At 50.9% G+C, this 13,573-nt stretch overlaps 1 protein-coding gene across 1 annotated transcript in view; it reads left to right on the top strand.

Annotated features, from left to right (window-relative positions):
- ZFHX3 (zinc finger homeobox 3) overlaps nucleotides 1-13,573 on the top strand; it is a 399,882-nt gene that overhangs the window by 310,786 nt on the left and 75,523 nt on the right. Inside the window, 4 exon segments of the mRNA XM_039558074.1 lie at nucleotides 2,907-4,092; nucleotides 4,094-5,242; nucleotides 5,245-5,647; nucleotides 7,600-8,096. Of these exon segments, the coding sequence (XP_039414008.1) occupies nucleotides 2,953-4,092; nucleotides 4,094-5,242; nucleotides 5,245-5,647; nucleotides 7,600-8,096 (3,189 nt within the window). The 5' untranslated portion in view covers nucleotides 2,907-2,952.

Below are 13,573 nucleotides of genomic sequence, written 5' to 3'. Positions count from 1 at the left end.
TTTACGGGAAACCATGTTTACAGACAGAGTGCTGATCGACCTGACGAGTTGACTTCTGCCTCCTTAAGTAAGAACTACCTTTTCTTATTGACTGGCTGATAAACAGAGCAGAGAGGGTGGCAGGGGGAGCGAATGGGAGGTGTGGAGCACACCATGTCTGTCTGTCCATCTGAGCTCTCCATGTCCCCACACAGGTGGGGGCAGTCTGGGGTGGTGGAAGATGCAGGGCCCAGTAGTGGGCTAATAACTGCATTGTGCTCCTGCTTAGAACCTGGTTTGCTTTAGCAAGGAAGTTGCTGTTTTCAGTTTCAAGAGATGATTCCTGCAGCTTCTGTGTGAATAGAAACAAATAGTTTCATGCCTTGTGCTCCCTTCAGGAACAGCTGTGATGGTGACTGAACCATCAGAAGAGTGTGAGCTTGTGTAGGGGCTCAGCTTGTGTCCGGGGCTTGGGCTGGCCATTTCAGCTCTGGGTTTTTCCACATGCCGTGTAAGGGCTCCTCCGTGTTGAGGAAAGGGAGAGGAGAGAAGATTCCTTTGGCATAGCACATCTTGAGCTGGTTAAGTTGGAGTGAGTGGGGGAGAGCTGTTAAAGCAAGCCAAGGCAGAAAAGCCCACCAATTAATTGGAGCGTGCGGGTCTGCCTGGCCGGGCCGGGAGAGAGATTGGCTTTCCTGTCAATAAACAAGTCCCCAGTGCAGCATCAAAGCTGCAGTCCTTTATCAATCGCGGCCTCCTCTTCCCGCATGTTCCTGTAACTTACCAAGCATTTATTACATTGATTTTCCAATCAGGCTGTTAACCCTCCCGCCCCTCCAGCCCTGCTAACCCTTCCAGCCTGGCTGTCAGTCAGGCATCTCCTGCCAGTCAGGAGTTCTTGATGGCAGAACCGCTCTGACCCTGCCTATGTCTCACCTGGCTGTGTGTCCCAGGAGCTGGCTGTGCTGGCCTGCACAATGCTCCGTGTCTAAAAGAACTGGTAGGGTGTTGTCATTCCATGTTGCGCTTTGAAGTCTGCATGGATATTCCTGAAACTTCACTTGGCAAAAGTGTGAGGCTTATGGAGTTTCTTTTTCCTCATTTTCCCCATATGAATCTGTGTTGGTTCCATTTGGATTGCAGTTGCCAGTGCAGAAGTAGCAGTGAAAAGGGAGAGAGAAGGCGTGTTGTGGGAAGGTGAACGTGCAGTCTCAACGCAGAAGGATCTGGGATCAGTTTAAGGAAAACACACAGCTAAGGACAAATGTTCCAGGGAGAGAGCTGGTGCAGTAGGAGCCGTTACATGGCTGGAGCTTATTTTAGGCTAGGGGAACAAAACTGGCTGATGAAGAGCCCAGACAGAGCCTTTTGGCAGTGGGATTCTGCTCTTCCTTCTTGTTCTGCTCAGTGCACCAGATTACTGTTACTGCAGAGCAAATCCCTATTTATTCCCAGTGCAACTGCAGAGGCAGCTGTGTATGACATAGAATCCAGGCAAGGTGAGACTGGAGGTGCTGTAGAGTAATGTTGTGTGTGAACATGTTGGATGGTGTCTCCCTTGCAGCTGTGTGTCCTTCTGCAGGTATCTTTGCACAAGGGCTTTGAGAGTATTACTTTGCCTTCAGTGGTAGTTTTAAATGCTTTTTCTTTGAGCTTCACCAGAAGTAAAATGTAAAGGGAAAGTACAAACACATTAGGGAACTCAGCAGAGGTGTGGATGGCTTTGTATAGTAAAGGAAAATAAACTGGGAGATAGTGAAACGAGAAAAAACAAACGTTGAATGTCACTCCATTTTCCTTTCCTTGAACTAATTCAGGTAGTTCACATGGTGCTGCTGTGGCACATCACCTGCTCTGCAGCTGCTCATGTCGTCTTTGGCAGGTTTCCAGTTCCCTTCACGCTTTCTTTATCAGCTGAAGAGGGCTCCATCAGGATTGCAGGACTCCTTTAGGACTGCAGTGTTGGAGTTGTTGACCGGATGCAGCAAAGGGGGTCACGATGACGGGGGGCCCTGGATGTTGGCCGCGGTCAGTAGCTCAGGCCTGCTGACTGCCTGGCGGTTGGTGGGAATCCTCCAGTCGCGTTGATTTGGTGGAATGGAAGTAGTGAGAAGGCTGTCCTCCTCTTCCAGGACCTGCACCCACCGTTTGTCTCCAGGGGTGAGAGGAAGCAGTCCGTGCAGTGCAGAGGCTGTGCCCTGCAGGATCTCTGGGAGCTTCCTGGAGCGTGGTGGGCTGACCGCTTTCCAATCCCCAGGATGCACCCTTGTCAGATCTGGAATTTCCTGTTTGGTTTCTCTCCTGACATCTCTGTATTTAAACTCTGTCCAGAGCAGAGCAGTTACGTCTCCTGTGCATTCTGAGCGCTGTTACTCCAAAATCGCTGGGAGTTGCTCTGGGTCACATGGTCTCCCATTGAGGTGTGCGTGTGGTAGGGCTGGGTCTGTGCTTCCCAAGCCATTAGCAGAAGGGTAACACCCAGAAGAACAGCATCTGTCTTAGGGGGAGCCAGAGGATACGAGTTTTTACCAAGTTATAAAGCCACAGAACTGTTTTGTTGTCGTGTCTTGTTTCTGTCACAAGCTTTCCCATGATGATTTTGTTTGTTTTCTGAAGACCAAAGGCCTTGGGGGTGACAGTGCAGGTCCTACAATCTTCCTGCTGGCTCCCTTTAGGAAAGATTTTAAGGAGGTTTTTGCCACCTTCCAGGTTCCTTCAGTTTGCCTCTTGCATTACTGCTGCCAGCATGTTTCCATTGCTCATTCCCCGAGTGCGTTCCCCGAGGCTGGGCTGGCTGTCCCTGGAGCCCATCTTGGCACGCCAGCCCCCACTTCGGTCCCAAGGAGCAGGGTCAGCAGCCCTTGTGGTGGTGGGGTCTTTACGGGCACACCCTGACTCACCTGCCTCTCTCCTCTCCCCATCTGCAGGTCCAAGCCGTACCGGGTGCAATGAGCGCTCCGTGCCAGCCCTGCCATGGAAGGCTGTGACTCGCCCGTCATCCCCGGGAAGGACAATGGGTGCGGCATTCCTCAGCACCAGCAATGGACTGATCTCAACAGCGCCCACCTCCCTGACCCGGCCGGCAGCATGGAGCAGCCCGCGGCGGAGAGCTGCAGCCCCCTGGACAGCCTGAGGGTCCCCTTCCCCGAGCGCGTCCCTGAGAGCAGCGCGGCGGGTCCCGGCGCTGAGCCCGCGGGCAAGGAGGTGAGCTGCGGGCAGTGCGCGGCCTCCTTCGCCGGCCTGCAGAGCTACATGGAGCACCGCTGCGCCGGCGCCCGCCCGCCCCCGCCGCTGCGGGGGGAGAGCGGGAGCGAGAGCAGCGAGGACGGCGAGGAGGAGAGCGACGTGGAGAACCTGGCCGGCGAGATCGTCTACCAGCCCGATGGCTCAGCCTACATCGTGGAGAGCCTCAGCCAGCTGGTGCAAAGCGGGGGTGCCGGCGGCAGCGGGACTCTCCCCTCGCTGCTCCCGAACTCTCTGCCCAAGCAGGGAGAGCCCTCTGCCACCGCTCCTGTCTACCCACAGATCATCAACACCTTCCACATAGCCTCATCCTTCGGGAAGTGGTTTGAGAGCTCAGACCAGGCCTTCCCGAATACCTCAGCCCTGGCGGGCATCAGCCCCGTCCTGCACAGCTTCCGCGTCTTCGATGTGCGACACAAAAGCAACAAGGATTACCTGAACAGCGACGGTTCTGCCAAAAGCTCCTGTGTATCCAAAGATGTTCCCAACAATGTGGACCTGTCCAAATTCGATGGCTTTGTGCTCTATGGGAAGAGGAAGCCCATCCTGATGTGTTTCTTGTGCAAGCTCTCCTTTGGGTATGTCCGCTCATTCGTGACCCATGCCGTGCACGACCACCGAATGACTCTGAGTGAGGAGGAGCGGAAAATTCTTAGCAATAAGAACATCTCCGCTATCATCCAAGGGATAGGCAAAGACAAGGAACCCCTTGTCAGCTTTCTGGAACCAAAAAACAAAACCTTTCAGCACCCTCTCGTTTCCGCAGCTAACCTCATAGGCCCTGGACACAGTTTTTATGGTAAATTCAGTGGCATTTGCATGGAAGGTGAGCAGGCCCTCCAGGCCGGGGCGGCTGGTGGAGCTGAGCGCACCAGCCACGGGTGTCCTGGCCCCCAGTGCACTCCTCAACCTGGGTGGGCTGACCAGCTCAGCGCTGAAGACTCCCATTACCTCAGTCCCCCTGGGCCCGCTGGCTTCCAGTCCCACCAAATCCTCGGAGGGGAAGGACCCTGGAGTGGCAGAGGGGGAGAAGCAAGAGGGGGACGACCAGGACAGCCTCTTGGAAAAAGTGGAGCCAGCCGAGGAGGTGGAAGAGGAGGAGGAGGAGGATGTGGAAGAGGAAGAGGAGGAAGAGGAAGAGGAGGAAGAGGAAGAAGATGAGGATGATGAGGGTTGCAAAGGACTATTTCCAAACGAGTTGGAGGATGAACTGGAGGACCGGCCCCAGGAGGATGTTGGGGCTGTGGCAGGCAGTGGCAGCAGCAAAAAGGACCTTGCTCTCTCAAACCAAAGCATTTCTAACTCTCCCTTAATGCCTAACGTGCTCCAGACCCTGTCGAGGGGCACGGCTTCTACTAGTTCTAATTCTGCTTCTTCCTTTGTCTTTGATGGTGCAAACAGGAGGAATCACTTAAGCTTTAACAATGAGGGCGGCGGAGCCAGTGTGGCCGAGGGCAGCAGGAGGCTGGACTTTATCGATGAAAGTGCCAATAAAGACAATGCCACAGCACCAGAACCAAATGAGAGTGCAGAGGGCGAGGACGGGAGCTACATCTCCCATCACCAGCATGCTGGCCCCCTCTGTGAACTTGGGGGTGGGGAGTGCCCCTCGGGGAGCGGCGTGGAATGCCCGAAGTGTGACACGGTCCTGGGCTCCTCGCGGTCGCTGGGTGGCCACATGACTATGATGCATTCTCGCAACTCGTGTAAGACACTCAAGTGTCCCAAGTGCAATTGGCACTACAAGTACCAGCAGACGCTTGAGGCACACATGAAGGAGAAACATCCCGAGCCAGGTGGCTCCTGTGTCTACTGCAAGAGCGGGCAGCCGCACCCACGTCTGGCGCGGGGCGAGAGCTACACCTGTGGTTACAAGCCCTTCCGCTGTGAGGTCTGTAACTACTCCACAACTACCAAAGGCAACCTCAGTATTCATATGCAGTCTGACAAGCATCTCAACAACATGCAGAACCTGCAGAACGGAGGGGGAGAGCAAGTCTTCAGCCACACCGCAGGGGCAGCGCGGCAGCTGCTGCCGCCGCAGCAGCCGCCGCCGCCAACATTGGTAGCACCTGTGGGGCTCCCTCCCCCACCAAACCAAAAACCAAACCTACATGGCGGTGCGAGGTGTGCGACTATGAGACCAACGTAGCTAGAAACCTTCGGATTCACATGACCAGTGAGAAGCACATGCACAATATGATGCTGCTTCAGCAAAACATGTCCCAAATCCAACATAACCGGCACCTGGGCCTCGGTAGCCTGCCATCCCCTGCTGAGGCCGAGCTCTACCAGTACTACCTGGCGCAGAACATGAACCTTCCCAACTTGAAGATGGACAGCACTTCCTCAGATGGACAGTTCATGATGGGGGGGTTCCAGCTCGATCCCACCAACCCCATGGCAACGATGGCTCCATCTCTAGGTGAGGCTGAAGGGGTTTCCACCATGTTCATGTGAGAGAGCCAGCAAAGGGGTCTGGCACTGTGGCCCCATGAGCTGCCTTTCTGTGGTGGTCAAGGATGGAGGCTGCACAGTGCAGATTTCTCATCTGTGTTCACCCAGAGCAGTTTTTCTCATCTTGTGGCTTTTCTGGTACATTTTCAAAGAGTTTTCGTAGGGAGTTAATGCAACAGCAGATACGGGTTACAGATGCCATGCGCTGAACGTTCTTCCTCATTGTGGAAAGCATCCTAACTACAGTGTTTCCTGAGAACTTTTCCTGGGTTTGGTGAGGAGTGGGAGTAGTTTGCTGGATAGCTTTGAGAGAGGGTGCAGTCAGCTGCTGGCACTCCCAAAGGCAGGTGCATTTGTTCGGGGCCGGTTTGTTCCACACTGTGTTGCCTTGAGAAGACAAGGTAAGCAGGTTTGAGAGGGGTGGAAGGGGTGGTGTTCCACTGCTGCCAGAGTGACGGATGGGATTGGAGGCTTTTGAAGCTCAGAGCCCCTCCTTACTGAAGCACAGGGCAGTTGTGATAAGTTGGGAACGTTTTAACTGAAGCTCCTACAGTAAATGACAGGGCCTTGGATGTCCGTGAGCTGCCTGGAGAGCGATTTGTGAACTGTGCACTTGATGGTTGCAGATCTCACACTGAGGGTTGCAGAGGGAGGCCCTGCCCCTGTTAATAAGCACTTGACACCGGCTTGGCCCTTTTGACTTGGATGCACACGCTGTCAGCTTTGCGAGAAGTGAAGCAGATCTTTCCCATTCTTACACTTCGGTCCAAAACTGAGCAGAACATTAATAATTCAGAAGAGTCTGCTTTTGGGTTTTTCCTGCGTGGTGAGTTCAGGAGAGAGTAACTTAAAGAGCATTTGCTTCTTAGCAAATAGGTTGCAATGTAGGAAATGAAAAGTTTAGGAAATAACATCTCTTTTTGATTAACTGATGAATTGGTGACCTGGTTTCCTTTCATAGGATTGTTAAGCTGAGCTGTGACATCAAATCAAGGTAAAATACCAAAAAGCTGTAGAAAGACCATAAATGTCTTAAAAACGGAAAAGGAGAGCGATGTGGCACAGGGGTCCTGGTGCTCTCTGTGCTTGGTACAGAGTTTCTCTGTCTGCATCTCTCAGGTCCTCTGGTGTGAGTAGGAGCTTGTTGTGCTCAGTAGCTGTGAGTGAGCAGAGTTGAGCTCTGCTTTGAAGAGCCAGCCTGACAAACACAGGGTCCTCCTGGCTTTCCTTGACATGCTCTCACACTCTATTATTAGTTGTCTTTACCTTGTCAGCACTGTTTTTAGAAGGTTCTTCACCATTTTGAACTCTTGGACAAGAGATGAGATGTAATGGTGCAGGAGTAGCACTTTTCAGGTTGTTTCTGTCCATGCCATGTTCTGCACTGTTGCCAACTTGTGATAGCAGTGTGGTGACCTCCCTGTGATGCAGCCACCACCTGGGCTTGTGACTGTTGACCTTTGTTTTATGTGATAGAGACTGTGCTTAGCTACTGCATGAGGTAGCATTTGCTTCTCCTGGGAGGCAAGAAAAAACAGAATGAAGTATTAACGCTGTTCTTGAAATGGCCACAGAAACTTTCAATGTGGTGCTATGGAATTCTTCATCCTCTCAAAGTCTGTAGGGTTTTTCTCACCACCTTTGATGGGCAGAGGGCTGGATGATCCTTCAGCAAGTGGGCAGCAAGGGTGATTGTAGTCTGTTCCCAGCCTTCTGCACTGGCTGCAGTGACTCTTTTCGTCAGCTCTGGTGCAGACCAGCAACACGGAGGAGTGGGCGAAGGGACAGCTGCGTGTGGTATCACTGTGTGTTTGTGGGTACACAGGTGGCTCTTGGGAACAGCTTATGTTCTGCTCTGTGTTTATCTTCTGGCAAGAATTCAGCCTTTCTGACCTCTCCTTCCTCTTTTTCTTCGTGCAGTGGGTGGCGAGATCCCGCTGGACATGCGGCTGGGTGGTGGACAGCTGGTGTCTGAGGAGCTCATGAACTTGGGTGAAAGTTTCACGCAAACGAATGACCCATCGCTGAAGCTCTTCCAGTGTGCTGTGTGCAACAAGTTCACTACAGATAATTTGGACATGCTGGGCCTCCACATGAACGTGGAGCGAAGCCTCCCTGAGGACGAGTGGAAGGCGGTGATGGGGGACTCGTACCAGTGCAAGCTGTGCCGCTACAACACACAGCTCAAGGCCAACTTCCAGCTGCACTGTAAGACAGACAAGCATGTGCAGAAATACCAGCTGGTGGCACATATCAAGGAGGGGGGCAAAGCCAACGAATGGAGGCTCAAGTGCGTGGCCATTGGGAACCCAGTCCATCTGAAATGCAACGCATGCGACTACTACACCAACAGTCTGGAGAAGCTACGTCTTCACACCGTGAACTCAAGGCATGAGGCCAGCCTGAAGCTTTATAAGGTAAGGGTTGGCTCTGCTTTGTCTTCTTTCATTTTCCAAGGAAAATCTATGTTGCACCACAATGGACTCTGACCCTTTGGAGATGAGCTGCTCAGAGCTCTCCATTGGGATCCAATCCCACTTCATGCTGCAGCTCTTCAGCCTGTGTTCTGTTAGTGACTGTGGTTGTCCAGGCTTCAGGCCAGTTGATGTTCACGCCATAGTGCTTTAGAGGGGGCTCGGTGTCTTATGACAGTGCAGCTGTGATACTCTGCACAGAAATTGAGCAATCGCTGTTTGAAAAGTTGTGCAAGGTGACATTTGCCTGTGGTTTGTTGGCTCTTTCCCATACGAGTTTGTCACTTTGTGGCGCTTGAAGGCTTTCACTGTGGTCAGTGTGCTGGTCGTGGCGCTGGGCGGATGGAGGGGCCGTCGCTGTGGTGCTGTTGTGCTCTGTGTACGTCAGCGCTGGGATCTGTAAGCAAAGTGCTGCTGGAGGCTGGGAAAGGGAGGAGGCTGAAGAGGAGCCGTGAGCGTGTGCGCGGCCATGCACGTTGGAGGCATTGCGTGTTTTCATCCACAGCGGTATTTGGGCTGTCACTCCCGTCTTGTTGTCTTTACTTTTCCTCCCATCCCCCCTCGTTCTGTGTTGTCTTTATAACCATCATCTCTTTCCAGTCTCATTTGTCTCGTCCCCAACCCCCTCCCCTTGCTGGCCCGAACCCTGTGGGCTGTAACCCAAGAGGAGCTCCGGATACAGTAAATAGTCCTTTCACTCGTGCAGCAGAATTGCTCCAGACGTTTCTATTGATTTTCACTGGACTTAAAGCTTCACCTTTTTCTCTAATCATCCCATAATAGCTTTAGTATGAACAATCAGGTACGAATTGCCATAAATCTCAGCAGCCGCATCCCCTCCATTCACACGTGCTCTCCCGCTCGTTGTCTGCTCATTTCTCACAGGTTTTTTTATATTCATTCTGTTCTCATCCTTTTCTTCCTGCTTTCTCCCAAATGTGGTGAGGTTTCTTTATATACACAAGAGTGTACCTTGTGATTTTTAATTATTTCTTTGAAAATTTTTCTTTATGTAATGGGAATTTAAGACCTGACATTGAGCCCTACAGTACCTACCCACATCACAGTGTAGACACATTTTCAAAACTTCTGGATTTTTCTGAGGAATGAACAATTCCAGCAAATTCAGGGAGGAAGGAGATAGCCAGGAGCATCATATAAGGTTTACCTCGAGCTGTGGTTGTTGGACCTACCTGGAATTGGTGGGGCGCTGCTCAGAGCGGGGTTTTGTTTCTCAGAGCTCACTGTTGAGGCCAGGATGGCTGTGACAGTGACTGTTCCATCTTGAGCTGGGATCCAGCCTCACCCAGCAGAGTCTGGCTCTGGAAATGATCAGGTCTGCACATACATCTCTGCTCTCTGGTGTGCAGGAGACCTGAGAGAGTTACACAGCTTGGAAACTGGGGGCGGGAGAGCCCCAGTGAGACTTAAAGAACCCAGCTGAGGGAACTGAATCTTCTCTGTGGAGGTCAGTTTGGGGTACAAGAGAGTTGTTTGAAAACTATATTATGATTTTTTTACATGTAATACTGTTAAGTCTGTATTGCAGAGGTTTTAAGTTTTCTTTATCCAGGCCCTTCATCTACAGTGGGTTCCACTGGGGCAAAACAATTGGGGCACTAGAATTCTCTCACTGAGGGGAAAAAAAAGAAGAAACGGAAAAAAACAATCCTACCAGTGTCGGAGAACAGGCATAGGTTCTTGTAATAAAGATTCCTAGGATGTTTTCCTTAGGCAGGCAAAGAGGAATTGTCAGTTTTCAGGTTTGTGAGAGGCCTGGACAGTGTCAGTGCTGCTACAGCCCTGTGTTGCCTCCGACACAACAGCAGTGAAACACCAGCTGAAGGATAACGTGTTTCAGAATAATGGATTCCTTTGGATGCTCCATATATTGGCCTTCTAGTATGGCTGGATAAAGCTTGGAGCAGAGGTTGGTGGATGGCTGGATTCACAGCATCTTGCTTCAGCATAGCTGGAATCAGGGATTGATTTAGTGGAAAAGCCTCTCTCTGGATGAGGCATGGATCAGATGAGCTCCAGCGCAGCTCTCCGGTCCTTGGAGCGGCTGTAGCGCCTTGTCTCTGCTGATAACTGAAGGGATGCAGCGGCAGCGGGGGGAGTTCACAGAATGGTTTCTCTTCTCTCAGGCCTTGGTGTGGTCTGCAGTAAATTGAGATTGATTGGATGTTATTTTTCCTCTTGCTAATGTAATCCATTAGCCTGGCACATGCATAATCAGTTTAGAGCACAGTTAACTGGATGTAATCGAGTTCTTCCCTGCCTGCTGGAGAAAATCCTCTCCAGATGCTGCTGGGTGAGAGCACACACTGGGCTTATCACACACAATCCTCCTTATTCTGCTGCTTTTGCCATTTTTTTCCTAAATCACATGTTATTGGCTGCTTGTATTGCCCAAGTGCCACTTCTGTCAGTGTTACTTGCTGCCAGAAAATGTGATCTGGAGACACTGTCAGTCTGTAGTCGGGTGAACCTTTTAGTCTTCTCCTGCAGCGCTCCCAGTGCCAGGGGAGAAGGTCTGGTCTTCTGCTGCCATCTTTGTCCTGCACATCGCAATAGCTTCCATCAGGCCCCTTCCCCATCAGGGGTAAGGGGAGAGGAATGGCAAAAAACTGGAAAGGTCTGCTAGCCTTTTGTTTATTGTTGTGTTCTCCCAATTCCTTGCTGTCCCCTTAAAATTCTGTGACTAAACTGGAAATCCTGTTGTTTATCTGGCAGTTGCTGGGGGAACATGGTGCCTGTGCCTCTCCTGTGACTGCTGACCACCTTGGGTGACTGAGGGGATTTCTATCCTGAAGAGCTCCCTGGAAAGCAAGAGCACCATTGTCAATGCATGGCATTACATTTTTGAGATGGGTGTTCTGGCTTGAGGTAGAGTATGGGTTTGAAGACCCTTCCTCCCATAGCTGGGACAGCCCGAGGGACGTGGTGCAACCTGGGCTGGGTGACAGGGATGGTTGTGAGCAGAGACAAGTGCAGCTCCCTGCAACAGCAACCAGGGCTCGTCTCCTCGTGACCGCAGAGCTTGAGACCAGGCGTGGAGCAGAGCAGCAGTGTTCCACACAGCTGGAAGAGGTTGGGCACAAGTTCCCAGTGTCTGCTGCACAGGTGGAGTTTCCAGAAGGAATTAATCTGCTTGAGAAGGAGCCAGGTTTGGACATTTCCTACAACTTCCTGACAATCTCTAGTTCAGAATGTGCAGCTCAGAAGAAGTTTAAACAAAGAACTACTGAAGAAACACGCTGCTGGCCAGACTGCCAGCAAGTGCCTTCAATGAGTTCATTCAGTGTCTTCCTTTTCAGTGTTTCCAAGTGCTGAGTTCACTTTTTTAGGGAATAGGGAGTCTGAGGGAGAGGGCTTGGGTTACATGGTGCCATGCATAGAGGCTCTTTGTTAGCTAGAGATGCAGAGTGTGCAGGAAAATGACTCTTTAATATCAGTGCTCATGGTGCTAGTGATGATGAAACTGTGGACCTGTGCTGACTCGGACAGAAGCGAAGCTGACCTGTGGGAAGGGAAGGAGGATGTGCAGCTGCACACCCAGCAGAAGGCCTCAGTTCCACCGTGGAGCAGCACTGTCCCATCATCCCTCTCCCACAGGAGCTTGTGTCTCCTTTGCCGGCCACAGGATTCTCAAAGAAACTTGTTGGAAAATCCCCAAAAAGTTTTAATCCCAGAGGGTGCATGGAATATTGTATGAGATGTAGTTACAGAATGATGATGATGATGGCAATGTATTTGAGTTCAATGCCCTTCCATAATAGAAACAGACAAAAAGAGTACCTTCTGTAGTAGTAGCTAACTTTGAAGTTAAAATTACATGAAAATGGGTGAGCTACTGTTAGATACACTAAAGGGTGTGATATATGTGTGGGTCACAGAGGAGTTACCAAAAAGCACCTTAGGTGTATGTGTTAAATGTAACAACCCCTGAGAAAACAGAGCAGGGGGGAACCCAGCCAAAGGGTTGTGAGAAAGGCGAATGTGATCAAATAGGAAAGTATTACATGTGGAGGTAGGGAAAAGGAAGAAGGCCTGTGTTACGGGGTGGGGGGGGGAAGGAGGAGAGATTCCTCTCGTGTGTTTAAGAACAGAATTGAAAGATACCTCTGTATGGAGGGTAAATCCTGAAGGGTGGTCTCATGTGGAGGAACTGTGAAGGAAAAAGCCACTGTCTTAGCAGGACTCCGCTCTGAAGAGTTCTGGAGGAACCCCACAGGAGGGGGCAGAGGCTCCTGGCAGTAGCATGGGCCAGAAGTTGCAAAGCATTAAGTCAGCAAGTTGATAGAACCTGTAATAGAAAAGTCTTAGTAGGGATATGGATTAGGAAGGGGAAAAGCAGACTTCTGGAAGAGAGGTTCTTGCAGCACTTCAGTTGTTTGAAGGAGTCAGCCAGGCTACAGGCAGGGCTGGGCTGGTCCATATGGGCAAGGGATTCCCAGGGTCTTTGATAAGATTCTTCATGAACAGACTGGGAAAGAGGTCTGGGCATGGGTGGGGAGGTGAAGGATGAGAAACAGAAGGCCTAACTTTCCACGATGGAGAAAAAAGATTGGAAAGATACAGGAGGTTTCTGTGTTTGTAAGTGATCAAAACACAGAGTTGAAAGCAATCTTAAAAATCAGCTATAAGGCAAAAATAATGTACCGCTTAGAAGTAAAGCTGTGACAGTTGCAGAAGAACTTTACAACATCAAGTGATTCCACAGGAAATGATTGATGGAATTTGGTGTGACAGTGTTAGAGGGATGGGGGGCAGATAGCCCTGCTGGAGGCGGGGGGGTGAGGAGAGGAGGGGCGGCTAGGCTTCCTGCTTCCCCACATGCAAAAAAAAAGAAGAAAACAAAAAAAAGGGGGTTAAAATTGTTCTTCCTGCAAGCAAGATGGGGAATTACTGCCACTCTCTTTGAAGACATTGCCTCAATGGTCAATGGGAAGCAGAAGGGCAAGGGGACAATATGTGAGCTGTGTACATCTTCACTTTGTCTCATGGTTCAATATTGTGCTCAGCTTTGTTTTAGGAAGGCTTAAAAAAAAGCCCTAGAAGATACCAGAGAAAGTTGCAGGAATGGCAGATGGCTGGAATGACTTGGGTAAAGACCATTGACTTTGAAGTTGGCTTGACACAGGAATCCAGGGTGGAGGAGAACTTGTGTATTTCATAATTTTCAGTGCTCTGGAAATTGCTGGTTCAATGAAATACTGCTGCTTTTGCATTGGTGTGAGTTAGTCTTGCCATAATTCTGTGGTAAGGTCGAGCTGAGAGTCCTCTCATTCCACCACTTGGCTGACAGGAGATGTTCCCTGTAGGACTTCAGTGTAGGAAAGCTCTGGTGAGCAGCCCAGCTCCAGGCCACAGACCTGCCAGAGAGCTCCACTTGAAGCTGCCAGGAGCTGGGCTGA

Source organism: Corvus cornix, chromosome 11 (genome assembly GCF_000738735.6).
Source record: "Corvus cornix cornix isolate S_Up_H32 chromosome 11, ASM73873v5, whole genome shotgun sequence".
Lineage (NCBI taxonomy): Eukaryota > Metazoa > Chordata > Aves > Passeriformes > Corvidae > Corvus > Corvus cornix.
The sequence above is the reverse complement of the archived record's forward strand: the minus strand, read 5'-3'. Positions and strand labels throughout refer to the sequence as shown.